At 43.0% G+C, this 20,922-nt stretch overlaps 1 protein-coding gene across 2 annotated transcripts in view; it reads left to right on the top strand.

The window, feature by feature from the left end:
* Positions 1-255: 255 nt before the first annotated feature.
* The window catches only part of TMEM242 (transmembrane protein 242), a 47,131-nt gene continuing 26,464 nt past the window's right edge, over positions 256-20,922 (top strand). For both annotated transcript variants that reach the window (XM_074946995.1, XM_074946996.1), the window contains exons 1-3: positions 256-405; positions 2,234-2,334; positions 12,063-12,200. In XM_074946995.1, coding sequence (XP_074803096.1) covers positions 279-405; positions 2,234-2,334; positions 12,063-12,200 — 366 coding nt within the window. In that variant the 5' untranslated portion in view covers positions 256-278. The remainder of the gene's footprint in view (positions 406-2,233; positions 2,335-12,062; positions 12,201-20,922) is intronic.

The raw sequence follows: 20,922 nt of genomic DNA, 5'->3' as shown, positions 1-20,922 counted from the left end.
ATTTTAACGCAGTTTTGACGCCTGGGGGTGGGTTGTTGCTGGGGGTGGAGGTGTATCAAGGGGGGAGGCAGGACACCCCCGCCCTGAGCTGACGCTAGAAGAGACTGGCGCGGCGGGTCTGGGCGGCTTGGGGAAGCCTTGCCGCCGCGGGGTGAGGAGTACGAGGGACTCCGAGCCGAGCGCCGCCGGGTGCGCAGGCGGGGGCTGGGCTAGCGCGTCCTTGCCCAGCTCGGTTTCCATCCGGGTTGCAGGGAGGAGCCTGGCTCGCCGACCCGAGCATGGTGCCGGCTGCTGGCGCGGGGGGCGCCGAGGGCGCCGCTGAGGGGAACCCCGGGCTCGGGTCGCCCGTGGCGCGGGCGGGCCGTCACCCTGCAGCAGCCCAGGACAAGTTCTTCTTCATCAAAGGTGCAGCGAGCCGGGGGGTGGAGTAAAGGCCCCATGTGGGGGCGCTGCTGCTCTGCCCAGTCTCCACAAGGGGGGGAAGATTCCCCCCTCCCCATCACAGCAATGGTGTGAGAAAGCCCCTTGTCTCCAGGGCAGACGGGCTGTGTCCCAGGGTGGGCAGTGGGGCTGGCTGGGGTGCCGCTGGCCACAGCCTGGACTGCAACAAGAAGGTCCCAAGGATGCTGCTGCTTCTCCCCTCCCCAGCTGAGCCGAGCGCCCCACTCCTTGCCCTTTGCCTCCTTGGGGGATTTATGGGTTGCAGGAGGGGCCATCGCTGCTCTAGCAGGTGCTGTGGCTTCAGCCACATCTTGGTACTGACAGCCTCTGCCCGCCCACCCCCATCTCTGAGGAGTGGTTCCCCCTGCTCTGCTGTTGCCCCAGCCCCTCATTCCAGCCCCAAAGGGAGCAAGGGGACCATCCCTTTGGGTGGGACCTGCTTCTTCTTCAGGTTGCTCAGAGGGGAGCAAGAGAGTGCAAGCAGGTTTGGAAATGCCTCTGAAGCTACTGCACTTGTCACAAAGCCATCACTCTATATCTGACCTTTCAGGCCTCCTCCTCAAAGGAAACCTGCACAACAGCTTCAAAAGATAAGCCTGGGAGTTTAAATTCACACCTTTGCTAGACACTATAAAATATGGACTGAACAGACACACTGGATTTATGGCTCATTACAACAACAATTTGTAACCCTCATAACCAGCCCGTGACTGCAGAGTTGTTAATGGGCAACTTCACCTTGAATGATCCTTTGAAATATGTGTTAGCTATTTATGCTAAACAGTCTGTTCCATTTTATGTTTATCAATGAAATTTGAGTACATTTCCCAGACCTGAAGAACTCTGTGTAGTTCAAAAGCTTGTCTCTCTCACCAACACAAGTTGGTTCAATAAAAGATATTACCTCACCCACCTTGTCTCTCTGGAGCAACTGAAAGTTGTGCTTCCCCGTTCTTCCCAAGACCTGCAGAAGCCGCTCAGCTACCACCATGAGTATAGAAATGGTGCTCTAGGCCACAACAGGAACAAAGCTGGAGAACAGCTGCTGAATGTGTCCTCATATATGGGCAGATTTCCAGTTGGCAATTTGAACTGATGAACGCTGCAAGAAGCAGAGTTAAGTCTCCCCCTTGAAGAAAGGGTGCTGAAGTGTATAGCCGTGGGATACATAGCTCTTGAGAGCCCATGCTGCTGTGGGGAGATATTGCTCAGAGAGCACTGTAAAGGAGAAGGACCTTACCTGGGAAAGCCTGGAGTCTGCTTGGTTTTATCTGACTTTACTATAGATGAATGCAGTGTAGCTGTAGCTGTGTCAGTCCCAGAACATTAGAGAGACAAGGTGGCCGAGGTAATATCTTTTATTGTACCAACTTCTGTTGGTGAGAGAAACAAGCTTTTGAACCACACAGACCTGACCAGAAGAAGAGTTCTGAGTGGCTCGAAATCTTCTCCCTCTCTACAACAGAAGTTGCCTTACCCATCTTTCCTATTGATGATCAGTCTCTACATGGATTTACTGGCCATGTGCCCTTTCTCTTCGCCAAGAGTGTGAAGTAGCAAATCAGCGTTTTAATTTGCTGATATAAACTAATCATTGATCTTTAAAGTACTATATTATAAAACATTCCTTGTCATTTACTAGATTGAGAAAATGAGCAGTTTGACAGCTATTCCATTCCCTTAGGCAGCTGCTGATAGATCTGCACTTCTGATTTTTTTTTTTTAATGTTTGAACATTATTTTTTTCTAGGAAATAAATTCATTATTTTAATTTCTTAAATTTTGTTGGCAGGTGGAATTTTTCTAGGTACTGTTGCTACTGCAGGAGTGATAGCTGGTTTTGGTACAACACTTGCTATGGCTAAAAAGAAAAACCCCAACTGGTTCGATAAGGTTTGTCTCTTTTAAAGTACTATACAACCATGTGAAAGTAAAAATAAAATTTTTGCTTCATAGTGTATTATTGCATGCTCATTTTGGCTATACTAATTGTTAATGGTATAGTAGTTTTATAACCAGGAGGCCTGATTTTGCATCAATGAAGTCAATGAGAGCAGGAGTTAATTCTAAGTTAGGCGTTAGTGTTCCTTACTGCTGTAGTGGCAGATCTGGGCTGGTTATAATAAAACCCATAAAAAGTTTATTCAGTCTGCTGTGATCATATTACTATAATCCAATGAAAAATATTAAATACATTTATCTCAGTTCAGGGAGACTACACCTGTATTCCCCCTCTATGGTCAATTAAGGGCACAGACACTAGGCTTCTGGCTCTCCAGCCATTGTCTCTCTTGGGTGGAGACATGCATCTCTTACTTTTCTGACCGGGATATTTCCAGGCTGCACAGCTCCCTAATTATACTATAAATGCACCAGCCAAGTCAGACTGTCTAAGCAGACCTGTTTGTTTTCTCTTCAGAGACTAATAACAATGTTACCTCACAGCACTTTCTGTGCAAACTTATTTATTCTTAGGGTAAAAGCATTACAGAGAAAACATATTAAAAACAATAAAAGAACCTACATGCACACTAATAAGCTTACCAGAGATCAGCCTAACTCCAGCATGGGTTCTGGCAGGAGTTTAGTCCTTCAGATCCCACAAAGGATTCTTGTCTATGGTCACAAGTTTATAACAGCCTCAGCACAGAACTAGCACACTCATGAAAAGTTTAGTCCAGCCTCATAGTTCAGGGCTCTTTACCTGCTTCTGGAAACCAGATCAATCGGTAGACAATGGGTTTTCCTCCTCAGGGCATAGCTTCAAATGCCCTCCCAAGTACCTCCTAGGAAGCCCACTTTGCACATACTGTCCCTTTGAAGTTCATAACATTTCCCCAAGGTATACATTAGTCATTATCCTAGAAAAGTTACATACAGTCCTACAACAACACAAACAATTCTATTTTTAATACAATGGGTCCTTATACTTAAAAAATTTAACTTAATTCACTAAGGTTTATCTGGGATATTGCAGGAAATTGCCCTCTGTCACAAAATTATTGAAACACAAAGCTTTTAAACAATACATTTGCAATTTAAAGCCCCGATTCTGCAAACATGGGTATACTTTACTTATGTCAGTGGTCCTGTTGACAAGTTTAAAGTTAAGCACACACATTTTCAAGATTACAACCTATATGATTAAATGAATATCATGTAGATAAATATTCTGTCACAGATAAACCTAGTGTGTGAATGATCACTGTTATAAATAAATATGCAGAAAGCTCTTTTAGTTAGATTATACAGAGAAAAACATGGACATTTAAAATTAAAATGTTTACTCCATCTTTAACTTGTCCCATGCCACCTAGGTATTACAACACATGGTACATGTACTGGTCTGTGACTCACATGTATGTAACACTTGCAATAAGATAAATAAAAAATAGTGTTAGATCATTCAAAAAGCTTCTAAAAGTATTCAAGTTGAGGACATTCTGTGTGTATAATTAATATAAGTAGGGAATTTTCAAATAAAGATTATGTAAATACATAATATTGACCTAGTAGAACATGTGTGCCATAAACATTTAGACCGAGAAACCTGTAAATAATTCTGCATTTTTAACTGCAAGGACAAACCTAATGATGGGACTATATGTGCAAATATATCTAATCTTGGAACAGAACACAACTATTCAAGAAGAGTTTTTCCTTAATCAGTTTTTCATTGAATGAGCATTTGTAAAATAAACACTTAAAATTGATCAAACACTAAAACTACTGTAATATCTATTGCACCCAAGAGATACCTCACCCTCTAAATCCTTTTGATCTGACATACAAAATCGTATCATTTTATTCATTGTACTTTCCATTAAGTTTATCACAGCGTTTATTCTGTACCCTCAATATGTCTTCTTTTGGAGGAGGGAATATCTGAGATCCATCCTTCATCTTGCAAAACCCTACTTTAGACTGGGACACATCACTCTGTGGCTGTTCCATACTGATCCCATGTCACCTCTAATACTAGAATATCTAGCAAAAAATGCAAACGCCCTCTAATTTCCGATAGGTGAACAGTAAGATGCAGCATACACATTTTTTCTGTGAGTAATGTAACAATTCTTCTAAAGACAAACTAATAGAAGATAAATGATCAAAATCTAGATAATTTAAAATAAGAAAATAAACAGCAGGGTACTTTTAGTAGCAGAAAACCAACAGGGATCAGTTTTTTTAACATCCCATCCTCTCCAACAGTGAAAAATGTTTTTACAGTTTAGCACAGTGGTGGGCAACCTGCAGCCCGTGGGCCGCACATTGCTCTTCAGGATAATCCGCTGGAGGGCTGCGAGACAGTTGTTTACATTGACTACTCGCAGGCATAGCCAATGGGAGCAGCGGGGAGCGGCAAAGCATGGCCGTTGGGAGGTGCGGGCAGCCATGCCTGCGGATGGTCAACGTCACGGCCTGCTAGTGGATTACCCTGACGAGGGGTTGTGTGTTGCCCACGGGCCGCAGGTTGCCCACCACTGGTTTAGCACAATTATTATTATGTTCAGAAGAGTCTTGTGTTACTAGAATACTGGGAAAGGTGTGATGTAGGTGAGGATTAAGGTACACTGGGTGAGATTTTTTGGGAAAGCTTGCAGAGTGCCTTCCTGCCTTATACCTGGCTTTAGCAAGTGATAAAAGATTTTGATGAAGATTAAACTTCACTGGATTTAAAAATAAACAAGCCAGGTTAGTTGTAGAGTGTATTTATACATTATTTTGTGGCAGTATTGTATATTGTATTTCGTATGGCCTATTTAGATTTGAAATATACAAAAAATTACTTAGTCTACTTAGTCTAACAATGCCCAGATTTTTTAACCTTGAAAGCTGTCTTCAAAACTCATCTTTCTCTCTCAGCTTTTGGAGAGAGAAGGGTTTGAGGGATATAAAGTTATAGTATCAGTTATTATGTTTTGTTTTGTTCTACTTAGAGTGTGTGAGTATAGTGTCATTGGCTTTTATACGTGTAACTATTTGTAATTAATTTTGTGACATTCAATTTTGTAAGATATATAGAAACTAAGCCAGTTGTCTCATTTTAAATATATTAAGTAGGCACACTGTATAATAATGTAATTCCACAAATTATATAAATCCTGTTTCAAATAGCACAGTTGGTTTCATTATGACTGGCTATTACTTTTTACCATCTTGTAATGATGTTTTAAAACAACTTTTTCCTGGACGTTACATTAACACCATTTCAGATCTGTATGCTCTTCACTGGCTGACCTGCCCTACTACTCAATATGAAATTAATCTAGAGTGGCATTAAGATGACACTGAAGCGTATGTAGGTTGGACGTGGCACCAAATGAAGTGAAGGATTTTCCTTTTTGGTTGAAACCTATATTTGCTGCTAGCCCTGCAACTGAATGAAAACAGTTTATCAGCAAACATCAGTGTCTACCAAGAACTAGAACCTTATAGAGCATAAAAAGGAAATGCTGCTTTTTGTCATGCTGATTGTGAGGATAGCTGGTGAACAGTTTCACAAGACTGAGGCTAGACTTTGAAAATGGTATAACTGTCAACAAAAGAACAGCTGAGGACTAGTCACCAAACCAGAAAAGTAGCTCTGTAGTAGCATTATTAATTTCATTTAGAATTGTATATTTTAGAGCATTGAACATTATCATTTGTAATAATACAACTTTTAAATGATATTGTACAAAAGTAAAAGCATAACCATGAATAACTAGCTTTAAAGTTAAATGCAGTCATCATAGATGTAAAATGCATAGTTAAAATGAATAATGTTTTTATGCTTACAAAAGTGAGAGATTAACAGCAGGGGTAAGAGCCAGGCATGAGGCAGGAAAGGACTGCTGTAAATAAGTAAGTAAGTAAAATCCGTTTATTCATGTCTGACTCTTGGTGAAACCATAGCAGAATTTTCAGAAGCCTTCTCAATCCATCACTAGCTTTGAGCACTCAGCAGCTGACCTCCCAGTGATCTGCTGGACACCATTTATCCATCTCCTTGCTGGTCATACCCTATTACGATGACCTGGCACCATTCCTTACATGATGACTAGGGCCCTACCAAATTCACAGCCATGAAAAACATGTCACAGACCATGAAATCTGGTTTCCCACCGTGAAATCAGGTCTTTTGTGTGCCCTATACTATACAGATTTCACAGGGGAGACCAGCGTTTCTCAAATTGGGGGTTCTGACCCAAAAGGAGTTGCGGGGGCGGGTCACAAGATTATTTTAGGGGGGGTCCTGGTAATACCAGCTTAGTTCTGCACTGACTTCAGAGCAGGGCGGCTGGAGAGCGGCAGCTGGTGGCCAGAGAGTGGCAGCTGGTGGCCGGGGGCCCAGCTCTGAAGGCAGCACCCCGGCAGCAGCAGCGTAGAAGTAAGGGTGGCAAAACCATACCATGCCACTGTTACTTCTGCGCTGCTGCCTTCAGAGCTGGGCAGCTGGAGAGTGGCGGCTGCTGACTGAGGGCCCAGCTCTTCAGGCAGCAGTGCAGAAGTAAGGGTGGCAATAACATACCATGTCATACTTACTGCTGCTGGCGGCGGCTCTGCCTTCAGAGCTGGGCTCCGAGCTAGCAGCCGCCGCTCTCCAGCTGCTCAGCTCTGAAGGCAGCACCGCCACCAGCAGCAGTGCAGAAGTAAGGGTAGCAGTACTGCAACCCGCCCCCCCAACTCATTTTTGGGGCAGGACCCCTCCATTTAAAACACGGAAATTTCAGATTTAAATAGCTGAAATCATGAAATTTATTATTTTTAAAATCCTATGACTGTGAAATTGACCAAAATGGACCATGAATTTGTAGGGCCCTAATGATAACTTTCTCAAGGTTATTTCCATCTCTATGCCTGTCGTGATCACAGTACACAAGTTTGCACCTTTTGATTAGGAAAGTACGAGGCAAGGCCCCAATCCTTCAGATACTTATGTAAATGCTTAACTTTACTCCCATGAATTGAAATAGGAATCAGTGTAACAACTCATGAGAACAAAGTTAAGCATGTAAGAAATACCTGGAGGACAAGCTCTGATAATGTACCTTAATTCTGACTTGCAACACCCCAAAGCAGAAACTGCCAGTTAAGAGATTTTTTTAAAATAAAATCCAGTGCCATTAAAGGACAAACTCATAATTTCTTGTGATTTAGGTTCCAGTCCTACAAAGATTTGTGCATGCGTTTAACTTAACTCACAGTGGGGTCAATCATGTCAGATGCTGAGAAATCTGTCCCCAATCCAGCAAAGCAGTGAGCATGTGCTTAACTTTAAGCACCTTGAAGGCAATGGGGCTTCTCTGCAGACATAGAGAGCTGCTCACATGGAGACAATTGCACGTTTGGGGCCTTTGTCCCTAATACATTTGAAAAAGGTACCTTCAACGGTAGTGTGTCTGTCCCCCGTCTTCTTCCCTCTCCCTCAATTCCCCCTCCCCCCCCCCCCCCAAAAAAAAGTAAAAATTTGGAACATATATTTTGGGAATCAAGTCAGTGAATTCTGTTCCCTATTTTCCTGGCCTGTTTTTAAAAAGTGTTTTAGCAATTTATTTTTGTATTCAGAGAGGTATTTTCAAATCTTGGAGCTGTGATGAAGAGAAACGAATGTGTACTGACAATAAGTAACAAAGGTATGAGTAAAACCCCATTCACTTAAAAGAGCAATACATAGCTATTTGTATGTTTTAATTAATGAAACATTTTTTCTGTGCCATTGCATTGTGATCTCAGAAGCGTTTCTCCTAGCAATTCAGTCATCACTTCTCTTGAGGATTTAAATAGCTTGCCTGAACATCCTACGACAAAGATTTCTCTAAGCACCACAATTTATTTGGATACTTAATACCCCCGAGGAGTTGGCTTGTGACTGAACTGTCTTGAACTACTGCCAATAAAGCCAGATCAGTTTCTTCGATTATCACTTTTTTTGGCGCAATGAAGCATTTAAATAGAATTCATTTTTGCCATCCGTTTTCACAAATAGCACTCGTGTCTCCCACTTAAAGATTCAATTAAGTGGATTTTTTTTGCATGGTTTTTCATGTTCAAAAGTAGAGAAATTCTCAGATTTTATATTATATTTGAAATATTTAGATAGGAAAAATGTCAGACAAAGAAAAGTTATAGAATTTCTAAAAGTAACAGAATCATTGTTATGAACATTCATTAGCTACTGTACAGAGATCATACGACTTTTATATAAAGGACTTAGTCTGAATAATGATCACTGTAGTTTGTGTCTTTGTGCACATATATATATATATATATATATGCATATACACAATGCATGTATCCGTGCATGCCACTCAGATTTTAAACGATGTGCGCCCGTAATTCTAAGGTGAGAACTGAGCCAACAGTGTTTGAGTTGCCCCAAGTTTAATAGCATTTTGTTAATGGCTTCTACTCTTAAATTAGATTAGGCTATGTAAACAGACAGATTGCTATTGAATATATCCTTTGTGAACATATATTTCAGCTGGATAACCATGCTCAGAACTAAATCTTAGAAATTTAAAAAGTGAATGAAAATGGTTAATGATTGTCTCTGGGATTATTTAAATATATAGTTTTTTATGATTCAAAGTTGAATGAAAAGTTTTTGATCCTATTCCAATGTCCAAATGTAGAGTGGTGGGCACTCTACATATGCTTAAATAGATAGAAATTAAATGCAGGAGGGCAAATAGCAGGATCTATATTAAAATTTTCAGGAAGGTTATTTAAAGATGACCTGCAAAAAGAAAATCTTGGGTTTGTGCACTTGGTTTTTTGCACTTTTTTATGATGTATAATAAAGACTTAACCAGTGGGTAGGGTGAGGTCAATTTAGATATTTTTTCTGCTGATTTACATTAGAAATATCAGTAGTGTAAAATCTTGTTTTCTATGATTTTGCTGGAGGTGACATTGGAGAGCTAAAGAACTGGTGTGGGATTTTCTTACCCTAAAGTTAAGGGTAAGGATGTTGATCCTTTAACAATGAGATCTTTTCTCACAACTGTTTGGCACATGTTTGAGTTAAACAGGTATTAATGAAAACAAACAAAAACCTAGAATTTCTAAAATTTGTGATTAAAACTCCCTCTCTCAACTGCGCAGGGTTTATTTTACAGGTAATTATGAAGACATCATCCTAGTTCATCATATCATCCATCACCATCAAGGGATTTATAAAGTATTCCAGGAAAAACAGGATAGATAAGACAGGAATTTGTAACAAACTCTTTTAGGGAAAAAAAAATGAAACCACCACATACTTTCAGGTCTTCTCTATATATCATACAAGATCATAAACTTAATCTTTTTCCATGGCAGGTCATCTTTTGAAAGCAAAAATCCAAGAGCTATAAATGCTTTAAACAAGTTTGGAAATCAAGCTAATCCTGATACTTAGTTTTAACTCTAAGGTGCCACTAGTACTCCTTTTCTTTTTGCGAATACAGACTAACCTGGCTGCTATTCTGATACATATTTCTCTTTGCTATTCTTTCGAATATATGAAAAAACTGTTCTTTAAATTCTCTTGCAAATGAATCTTCTTTGTCAGGATTTCATATTTTTGATTAAATAATTTTGCAAATGAACCTATTTGTTTACACGTTTACACTTCTAGTTACTATTTGTTACCTTCATACAGTAGTTTCATACTCTTTAAAAATAAAATGGCAATTTCTGTTATACTCCCAGAATTTTACCTACCAACATAGTGTTTCCATGGAGAAGGCCTTACCTTGAGGATTCATTCCTTCTGTTTTTAATCAGTTCTTTCAGAATTCTGAGTACAAAACAAAAATTACTCAAACAATTTTAAATAGTGTGTGCAGATACTGGTTTATTTTATTGTGCAGGTTTGAATCTTAATATTTCTAGAATAGTGTTCTTTAACCTAAGGGCTAATTTACATACAGCATTATGTTCTTTGTCCTCTGTCCTGCAAGCACTTATGTATGTGCTTAACAGTCCCATTGGGTTCAGAGGGAAAACTCATGTATATACATTTAAGCACATAAAAGTGTTTCTAGAATCAGGGCCTGAATGGGAGCATTTTCAGGGTAGTAAACTTTAGAACTTACCAAGGTTTATCATTTTTATGTGGTCTCACCAAGAATTTTGCCTCATATAATAGTTAGTATACTAAAGTTTTAGAGTCCAATCGTGCAGTCCTTACCTGAACCTGAGTAGTTCCAATGAAATCAGTATAAGTTTAACTGTTCCCTAGGGGTGTTCCACCCCCGCTCTGCCCAAGGCCCCCCCACTCCACCTCCCCCCCCCCAAGGCCCCGACCTCGCACCGCTTCTTCCCGCCCAACTCCGCCATCTCCCCCGAGGCCCCACCCTCATTCTGCCTCTTCCTGCCCCTGCTCTGCCCCCTCCCTGAGGCCACTGCTGGCTGCTCTACGCCCTCCTTCAAGTCCCTCCATGAGCCACCAAAGAGCTGTGGCTGGTGGGTGCTGAGCACCCACTATTTTTTTCCATGGGTGCTCCAACCCCAGAGCACCCAAGAAGTTGATGCCTATGGTTACCAACTGCGGTGGTATTTGGTTTACTGCAGTTACATTCTGTAGGTTACACGTATCCTACAGGAATTAAGTACACTTAATCAGGTATCACAGTGTGATAACTAGGTAAATGTTGACTGGTCAGTGTAAACCGTACTATGTACTCCTATATTAGTAATAGTACATTAATATTAGGACGACACCCAAAGGCCTCAAATCACAACTGGGAACCTGTTTGGCTCAGCATGAAATGATTTTTGCAAAGAAAGATTTCTGTGTTATTAGGTTTGTCAACCCTGATGTATCGGAATTTTGACAAATGGTTAAAATGACTCCACATGACCAGTACAGAGGCTGAACAGGGTTCTGCATTTGCCAGTCACTTGGTTCTTTGGAGAAATGAGATCCAAGCAGTGCCAGACAACATTAGTTGTTTGGGGGGTTTTGTTTTTTTTTAAAAAGCCCATTTTCAGAACTCCTTCAGGTGATGCTCCTCTCCCCCCACGCTCACATTAGCCCCTCTCTTTCTGAGTTACCTGCTCCACATGGGGCTGAAGGTCATCAGGGCTCTGCTGTTTCTCCAGCTTTCTCTTCTGTTACCCAGGGGGCCAGTGTGGAGGTCTGCTGTGCAAGAGGGTATCAAGTCCAGAGATGAGTTTTAGAGCATTATTACACTCTGACTTCTAGTGATCAGGGGCTGTGAAGGTGTTTCTGGGCCCTTCTGTTTTCCTGATTACTACTCAGTTACTGCATCTTCTGCCCCCAACCAGTCAGTCCGTCATTCATCCCCGCATGGCAGCTGCATTAGGGTTCTTGCGTCTGCTACCCACATGTGCTATTAACAACTGCTAGGGCTGCTGCTGAGTCTCCTTCCTGGAGGATTAAGAGCAACTCATCCTGAGGAATTTTGTGGAGGGTTTTAGCCCAGCTCTTTGGGAATTTGGGGGGACAGGAAGGGATTGAACTAACCCCCTTGCTCTACCCTCTGCTGTTACTGTCAAATGCTGTTGAGTCTTTAGTTCAATAGTAGAGTTTGCTAAAGAGACAAATGCGTAGAGCAAACATTTTTCTTGTCTTAGATATTTTAAAATCCTTTTGGTACTGAACCTTGATCTTTTTATCTTGATTCTAGGGTATTACTGCCACAGCTGCATTACCAGAGAATGGTTCATCGCTGGCCTTACGAGCCTTGGGGTGGGGTTCACTGTATGCCTGGTGTGGAGTTGGGCTGATCAGTTTTGCCATCTGGAAGGCTTTGGGAGTTCACAGTGTGAGTACACGCATCATTTCCTCACAAATTGTCATCTAGGTATGGAATGTCTTTCATGGGTCCTCCATACCACTTGAGCCTTACAGAGTGCCATCTGCAGAGGTGTATGCTGAGGGAGAATGGCTGCTCAGTGGCCTCTGTGCACCGGAAAGCGGGGGCTTCATACTATCCACAAATAGGCTCTTTTGGAAGGGGCTGTTGTGGGTGATGTGGGAGAGGAACGATTAATACCATACTTATATGAACCAGTATTCTAGAGCCTTCACATAGGGCCACTATTCCAGCCGTAAGACTAGAATAGTAGCTACAATTTTTCTCTCTGTTAGGGGGTGTGAATTCCAAGTTATCCCTTGCTTAGCTCCCCATACAGTCTGAGTTTTGCCTTTAGCACAGTCTGTTTATTTTCAGCAGCCTTCAGGCATGAAGTGTCCAAGTTTTGCATTAGTACTGCAGCAACATGAGAGCCATCTGTTTTTATTTCAGATATCAATTTCCTCACTGGTGTGTTTCTATAGAGAGTAAGGGGACAGTGGATGGAGGTTTCATGTGAAATAGAAGGAGGGGGAATCTTGTGATGTCATCAGTCAGGACCAAGGAGCTAGGGAAACATCCTTATACTGCAAGGAGTTCAAGCTATCTTCACACAGAGATGCTTATGCTCCAGTGCCACATAGTATTGAATATGAACAGTAAAGATCATACAAGCATTTCGTTTTGTCCCTGGTAGTCCCATGCTCCTTGCAGAGGGAGGCGAAAAACCTGTAGGGTCTCTGCAAATCTGACCTGGGGGGAATCTGCCATCAGGGCTCCCTGTGACTGCAGGTTTGGTGGAGTTGTCTGCTTCCCAAGCTGGAATGTTAATGAGTAGATTATGTTCTTGGCTACTTGAACAAACTACGTAAATCTCCATAGCCAGCAAGGACTTCCCTCTTAGTTCCCAAAATGAAAAAAACCTAAGCATACTCCAGCCTGATATTTTCCTTATTAAGCAACACCCCTATCTCCACACCTTCCTCTGGCCTCACTGTGAATTACCTCATAACCCTTCTACTAGTAAGTCGTGTGTCATGGCCCTACTTCCCCTGGCATTTTTCCTAGCAGAACATTTGGCCCCAAAATATAGTGTTCTACACACACACACACACTCACAATATTCTTAATAGGAACAAGTGAAGGGAGGCAGAGCTTTCAGTTAGGACATGAGACAAATGCAAAGCAATTTTGTTTAAACTCAAACGCTTTATCAGGCTGCAGGGGGTACAATGTAGGAAAGAGGATGGGGACACCCAATTATTTCCTTTACATGCTGAGCTCCAGCACGTCACTCAGCAGCCAAAATGGTGCTTTCCACAGTATATTGCTGATTCTTATTTCCATTCAGTCAGAGCACTTCAGGCGGTGCCAAAGGATGGCACGATTTGTCTCTAGTCAGTAATTTCTGATAATTCTGTTTTATTGAGCTTAGTTTGTATTTTCCTGAGAAGTACAGATCTACCCTGACACTGGCCCAATAGCCTAGCTGCCCCCCACTGATGTATATTATTCTGTTAGCTTTTTAAAATCTTCAGATTTTAGAGAAATTGGCATATCCCACATCTGATAATGTGGATTAGCACTGATTATTGGGTGAGTCTCACCCACATGCTCAGGGTCTGACTGATCATCATATTTGGGGTCAGGAAGGAATTTCCCCCCAGGTCAGATTTGCAGAGACCCTATGGGTTTTTTGCCTTCCTCTGCAGCAAGGGGCATGGGTCACTTGCAGGTTTGAACTAGAGTAAATGGTGGATTCTCTGTAACGTGAAGTCTTTAAATCAAGATTTGAGGACTTCAGTAACTCAGCCAGAGGTTATGGGCCTACAAGAGGAGTGAGTGGTGAGGTTCTGTGGCCTGCAATATGTAGGAGATCAGACTAGATGATCATGACTGTGCCTTCTTGCATTAAAGTCTGAGTCTTTTGCACAATCAAAAATTGCTGTTTTATACTAACTCTAGTCATGTGTTTGTTTCTCCTCTCCTGATCTTATCATGTACCTACTGAACTGTAAATGTTTAAAGTCCCTACAGGTACAAAACCCAAAGTTTACTATAAATGAAAAGTTTTCTAACCAAACAAAGAATTTCCTCTGAATACAAGTAATATTTCTGAGGCAAGTCATCTTTTTGTATTGTTGCTGGTGTTTTTTTGACCAGCCCTTTAACATAATACACAGAAGCAAGGGTTGAATATCAAAATAGCGTCATCTAGAGTTTAGACATTAGTTCCCAGAGGTAGCTCCCAAGCGTCCCAAGAGCTATCTCTGGAAACTTACATTGCAACATTGCTGTCATTCCCTTCGTTCTAGTTTTGCGTGTGTTAGACATAATCATTTTGACCAGGAGTTGCTGATATATATTTTTTTCCTGTATCCAGGGAAACAAGTGCATGCTTTTTGGAAAGTTATCAATTGCTATCATGTGAGCAGAGGTACAGACCTACAAAATGGCCTGTTAAAAATATGTTGGCTTGTTTAACGTATAGATGTGGAATGATGAAGTACCAGGCAAAAATCAACTTTGATGGAAATGCTGTCTACTAAAAGTTACTTTTAAGAGTGAACTTAAGTTCCTTTGCACATAAAACTGTTAAAGCTACAATAGTGATTATAGTTTGTACCCCGAGGTCAACATTTTCAAACCTGGCTGCCTAAGGTTAGATTCCTACATGCATACTCAGACACCTAAATAAAAAGGTACCTTCAGCTCCCATTGGCTTCATTAGTAACTGTGACACTCAGACATTAGGGCTTATGGACTGCATTGATCTGGCCCTGGTAGCAATGTACCTGCCATAAAACTATTCTAATTCGTTCGTGCAAAAATATGTGAAGGGAAGTGATAGGCATGTAATGCAACTTGTCTACCACATGCCTGGAAGTAAAGCCCTGCAGTGGGACTGGGATCCTGCAGGTCCCCCAGGACCTGCTGCCATAATAGCAGGAGTGGGATAAAAATGCAACAAACAATGCAGGAGTGGGTGAGAGTGGGTATTGCACTGCGGGATGGAAGTGGCATTAAAAAAATTACCCCGTGCTGGGCTCTACCTGGAAGTATAAAATTAAAAACAACGTAGGAAGTTACAATATTTAAGAGCTATTTAAGGGTTAACAGAGGTGGATGAAGGAAAGGAGACTCAGTGATACTCTTTTATAAGAGCAGTGAAACTTGATTTGTCCTGGCAGAATTGGTATAATTAAGGGTAGAAATGATGCCAGCAGTTATTGTGACCTATTGTAGTGCACAGCTATGAAGGCAGAGGCATTTATTAGCCTGGGTTGTTATATTTAATTGTCAAACATCAAGGTTGCACTTCCGTGCAAAACAAAATCTTCCCTAGGAGACTTCTGAAGAGCAAGAGGACATTTGTCTAACAGTCACCATCTAAGGATAGTGCCATCTAACGACAGAACTGGAGAGAACATCTCTGATGTGTTTGCATTGTGCATTGCACCACAGCTACATCTGCTGGCAGGAGATAAAATAAGCACACTTAAAAAATGACATTTCACAAACATTTTAGTTTTACTTGCTGGGATTCTTTTTGTATGTTTACACAAAAAGTGATTTCATACATGTTGACCTTTAGTATTTTTGTGTTTTGTAGTGATTTATTTGATCAAATATTGTAGTAATGGTAGGATAGTACTAGTATTGACAGTGGTTTGTATTCCTTGAATAACTGCCAAAGAAACTTGATCATCACTTTCAGCATCTTTACTAGTTCAGTACTGTTTCTTCTGAACACGTTACCAGATGTATTGAATTGTGTGATGGGTACAGGTGTCTGTTATGGTCAGGTTTTTGATCATTTAATGCATTGCATCACCTACAGAAAGTCAGAATTTAAAGTAATGAAAAAAATCTAGCACATTTACTTCTACATTTTATACTACAGCGGACCCTTGCTAGAGTGCACATCGCTATAGCGTGGATTCACGTATAGCGTGATCGTGGCGATGAATCCCAAATTTAAATATTTAAATTGGGATCCAGGGTAACACGGCCCCGGCTATAACATGGTCCCCGTGTTAACGCGATACCGCGCATGGATCCCAAACCCCACGTTCTAGCGAGGGTCCGGTGTATAACTTTTCCAATAATTTGTTTTCATTAATGTGTTCATGTGGTTCAGAAGGAGCTGCAAAGCATTTGTGGTGATGTTTCTTTACTGACTTAAGAACAACTAAAGCTAGGACCTATTCTGGATTTTATATCCTTAAGCCTCCTGTAACAAGACTGTACACCACCACAACTTGTGCGTGCTGTAGGAGCAACCACAGAATTGTTATTGTCCGTTTCTAATATTGCGACTGTATGCTGGTGCCCTAGTCACCAGCTGGGGACAGTCAGCCATGCCCATCCTAGGTTTTTGTCCCTTTCTTTAGGGCTCTAATTATGGAAGGAAGGAAGGGAGGGAGGGAGGAAGGAATGAATATCACAAACAGTCCGGTGGGAGGTCAAACAGGGATCCTCTGGCAGGTACCAGCTAGGACCCTTTCTAACCCATGGGGCCTCCACAGGGCTTGGCTGCCTGCAGCTTTCTGCTCTGGTTACCAGAGTATATCCTCTCTCCTGGTTCCCCCCCACCCCCTCATGGAGCTCAACTCTCCTTTATATTATCTAGCTGAGAGTATGGGCCAGTCTTGAGGTGCTGACCTTGACTGCCTTCCATATAATGATTCAAAAGAAGAGAAGCCCAAAGAAGACTGCAGGACTTCTCTGATCACAAACCACAGATAGGGTAACATCTTATCCAAGTTCTGGGACACAGTAGTTCCAAATTTTCATAGCATTCCTTTTAACATGCAGTTAAACCTTTCTACCAATCCATCTGTTTGCAGGGGGTAGAAAGAGGTTCTTACCAAGTGGACCTTCAGAAGGGCCTGTGCCTCCTGCATTAGTCATGATGTGAAGGCCATGCCCCAGTCTGTCACGATGATTCTTAGGCTCCCTACCCAGGAGAATACTTTCAGTAACTGTTGCCTGTGTGGTTGCAGAGCGCAAGGCCGTGGCCTCCAGGTGCTGGGTGGTGAACTCTCCAATTACTAAAATAAATCAACGTTCACTTGAACTCAGTTCTAGGACTCCTACAAGGCCTATCCTAACCCACTCAAATGGGGTGCCCACTAGTGGCTGAGGAATTAAGAGGCCCTTATGAGCCAGTCTGTGGCCCACTAATTGGAATTCTGGGCAGGATGCATAATAATCCTTGATATCTTGGTAAATGCCCTGCCAAAAGAACCAGGCCAGTATCCTTTCCCTGGTTTTGTCCACCCCCAGGTGGCTGGCCCAAAGTATATCATAAGCTAGTTTTAACACCTGGTTCCGGTATGGCCTGGGAACTGAGCTCTACGGGCGCCAGTCTGTTTGTCTTGGGACACCTTTATCAGGTGATCCCCCTCTAGTTCAAAAAGGGAGTCCTGAACAGGGTCAACCAGTACCCCATTCGCCCTAGTTGGTCACCATATAACAGTCTGAACACTGTATCCTCCCTGTGTCCCTAAATGAAGTTGTCTCCCTGATTCAGGCCTGGCAGGTCTTCCCCTGCAGTTTGGGTGTGCCTGTTCTGGTAGGTGAACCCCAGGGGAGCCCAAATTACACTGCACTCCAGTGCCCTTCCCTGATCTCTTCCCCTTGGGCCCCGAGGGCTTCTCTTCTGGCTTGACGCCATTCCTAGTGTGACTTGGGCCTTAGATCAAACAACATAAGGTCAGAAAAGGGGAGGACTTCCTCTAGACTGTAGTCCCCCTGGGCACCAAGAGTGTGTTCTGATCCTGCTTTAATCACTGCCTTCAAAAGACTGGCTACAGGGCCCCAGTCTCAGCCTAACACCACCGTAGGCTAGGGCAGATACTGAGCCGCAGCCATACTAAAGTCAACTTCTTGGGCCCCCATGGTCAATCTAACACTGACTGTGGGGTAAAGCAAGACATCTCCTGGCATGCAGCCACATACACCCATTCTGCACCCCGTAGAGCCCCAGAAGCTACAAACTGCTCCTGTACAAATGTCTGTCCCAAGCCAGAATCCAGCACTGTGGTTCCCTCTATTGTGATTGGCACACCATACCCCTTCAGGCCAAGGGGTTCCTCCATGAATTATAAAGCACAGGCATGGGTCTAGTCACACTGCATCTAGGGACTGTCTTTATACCCATGGCCTTCCTGACCCCAGGTAAAGCAAGTTAGGAGACATCCCCCAACCCTTTTATTTCATCAGTACCCCTCTACTGCCTGCCCTTTACGTGTCATCCCTGGTGTGCTTGTCAGGCTTGGCCCCAGGGCCAATCCCTTGGGAGAGCACAAACATATCCCACAGTCTACTGATGCTCTGCTTGAAGGGGGTCTTGCAGCCTGTGCCCATCCTCTTATAGACTGAGGCAGTGGAGTTGGGATTCTTGGGCTTTTTTGTCAGTTGTCTAATTTTGCCTCCAGAAAATGTTCCACGAGGTGGATTGCCTCTTCTACACATATGAGCAGGACGCCTTGGGTCTGGCCAGCAGGCTCTGGCAGAACTGTTCTAAGGTTACCATCTCCACTATTTCCATGAGGGAGTATTTAACCAATAAGTGCTAAAACCGTGGCACCACTGCACTATCACCCTAAAGTGGAAGTCTGGGGAAAACAGTTTCTGTCTAAATCGCTGGTGATCCCCTTCTTCACTGAGCTGTAAGTGACCTAATATGGCAGCCTTGAGCGTCCCATAATCTTTTGCTGCAGACACACCTAGAACCCAGTACTATACCTGTGCCTCTCCAGTTCAATAGGGTGCTATCTGGGTGGCCCAAGCTTTCCAGGGCCATAGTGGGTATTTACTACTCTGCAGTTAAAAACCCATGGCTGGCCCATGCCAGCTGACTTAGGCTCATGGGGCTCAGCCTAACAGGCTGTTAATTGCAGTGTATATATTCAGGCTCAGGCTGGAGCTCGAGCTCTAGGACTCTGTAAAGTGGGAGGGTCCCGGGGTTGGGCTGCAGCCAGAGCCCAAACATATACACCACAATTAAACACCCCCTTATCCCAGCCCCTTACCCCGACTCAGCTGGCGCAGGCCAGCTGTGGGTGTCTAATTGCAGTGTAGACGTATCATGATAGGTCTTAGCCACCCACTCAAAAGTTTCTAGGAAGGCCACCAGGTCATCTTCTGGTCCCATCTTAGTGAGGGCTCCTCCCTCCCACATTGGCAGCCATGGCCCTGCACCAACCTGTGGAGCCTGGGGGTCCCAATGCAGACGTTTGCGTACGAATGGCTGCTGGTCCTCCTGCTGGTTCTCCTCTCTTTGTAACTGCTGCTGTAACTGTTGCTGTGCTAGGATCAGTTGCAGCTCCTAGTGTTGCTGCTCTCCCATCCATTTCCCCAGAATTTCAGGATCCATGTTTCTCCCTGGTCAGTAGCAAGCTATGCCCATGTTCTCCACCAGTGTATACTCTAGCTATCAGTTGGTGATAGACTTGTCAGCCACACCCAGTTTAGGTGTCTGTCACTTTCTTCAGAGCTCTGTTTGTTGGCTTCACAAAGAGTGTAAAAAGTAACACAAACAACACCTTGGTTAGGGGGTTCAGACAGGGGTCATCTGGCCTCCAGTAGCTGCCGGGTAGGGCCCTTTCCAACTCCAGGGGCCTCTACAGCTACTGCAGCCTCCTGCTCTGGTTACCAGAGTGTATCCTCTCTCTTGGTTCCCCCTTCGGAGCTGAGTTCTCCTTTATATTGTCCCGCTGAGCGTATGGGCCAATCATAGATTCATAGATACTAAGGTCAGAAGGGACCATTATGATCATCTAGTCTGACCTCCTGCACAACGCGGGCCACAGAATCTCACCCACCCACTCCTGCGAAAAACCTCACCTATGTCTGAATCGTGGTTTAAAGATTTCAAAGAACAGAGAATCCTCCCACAAGTGACCCGTGCCCCATGCTACAGAGGAAGGCGAAAAACCTCCAGGGCCTCTTCCAACCTGCCCTGGAGGAAAATTCCTTCCCGACCCCAAATATGGCGATCAGCTAAACCCTGAGCATATGGGCAAGATTCACCAGCCAGATACTACAGAAAATTCTTTCCTGGGTAACTCAGATCCCACCCCATCTAACATCCCATCACAGGCCATTAGGCCTATTTACCATGAATATTTAAAGATCAATTAATTACCAAAATCATGTTATCCCATGAGATGCTGATCAGCTGTATCACTTGATTCAGAGCACCTGTTTGCTGGGCTTCTCTGTGGGGCAGGGTTGGCTGCTCCCTGTCCCCCAGTCCTGCCTCTGGGCTGTTAAAGGGCCAGATCGGGGTTTGGATCAGGCTCCGGGTGCAAAAGCATTGCAACCGAAGATCTTCTTTCTCAAGGTTAAATATATATTTTGCAGAATAGTGCAGAGAAAAAACTGTATTCTGCCTTAAAACAATTTAATTTCCGCCTACTTCCATGCTCAAAAAACAGTCAGAACACAGCATTCCTGTAAGTTTCATCAGGAATTTTTAGATGAAGTGTTTTTTTCATCAGAAAATGCTTGTTTATCAAAACCTAAACTTTTCGTGAGAAAGGGTCAATTTAGATGAATTTTCTGTTTCAACATTTTTAAGGGGGAAAAAAAACAGTTTTGAACTTGTCATAATGTTGCGTTTTGACATTTTCTAAATAAAAACTTAATTTTTTCAGTTCTAAATGACTTTCTTAATTACATT

The sequence above is a fragment of the Natator depressus genome, chromosome 3 (assembly GCF_965152275.1).
Source record: "Natator depressus isolate rNatDep1 chromosome 3, rNatDep2.hap1, whole genome shotgun sequence".
NCBI lineage: Eukaryota > Metazoa > Chordata > Testudines > Cheloniidae > Natator > Natator depressus.
Note: the sequence above shows the minus strand (reverse complement) of the source record. Positions and strands in the feature narration are given on the sequence as shown.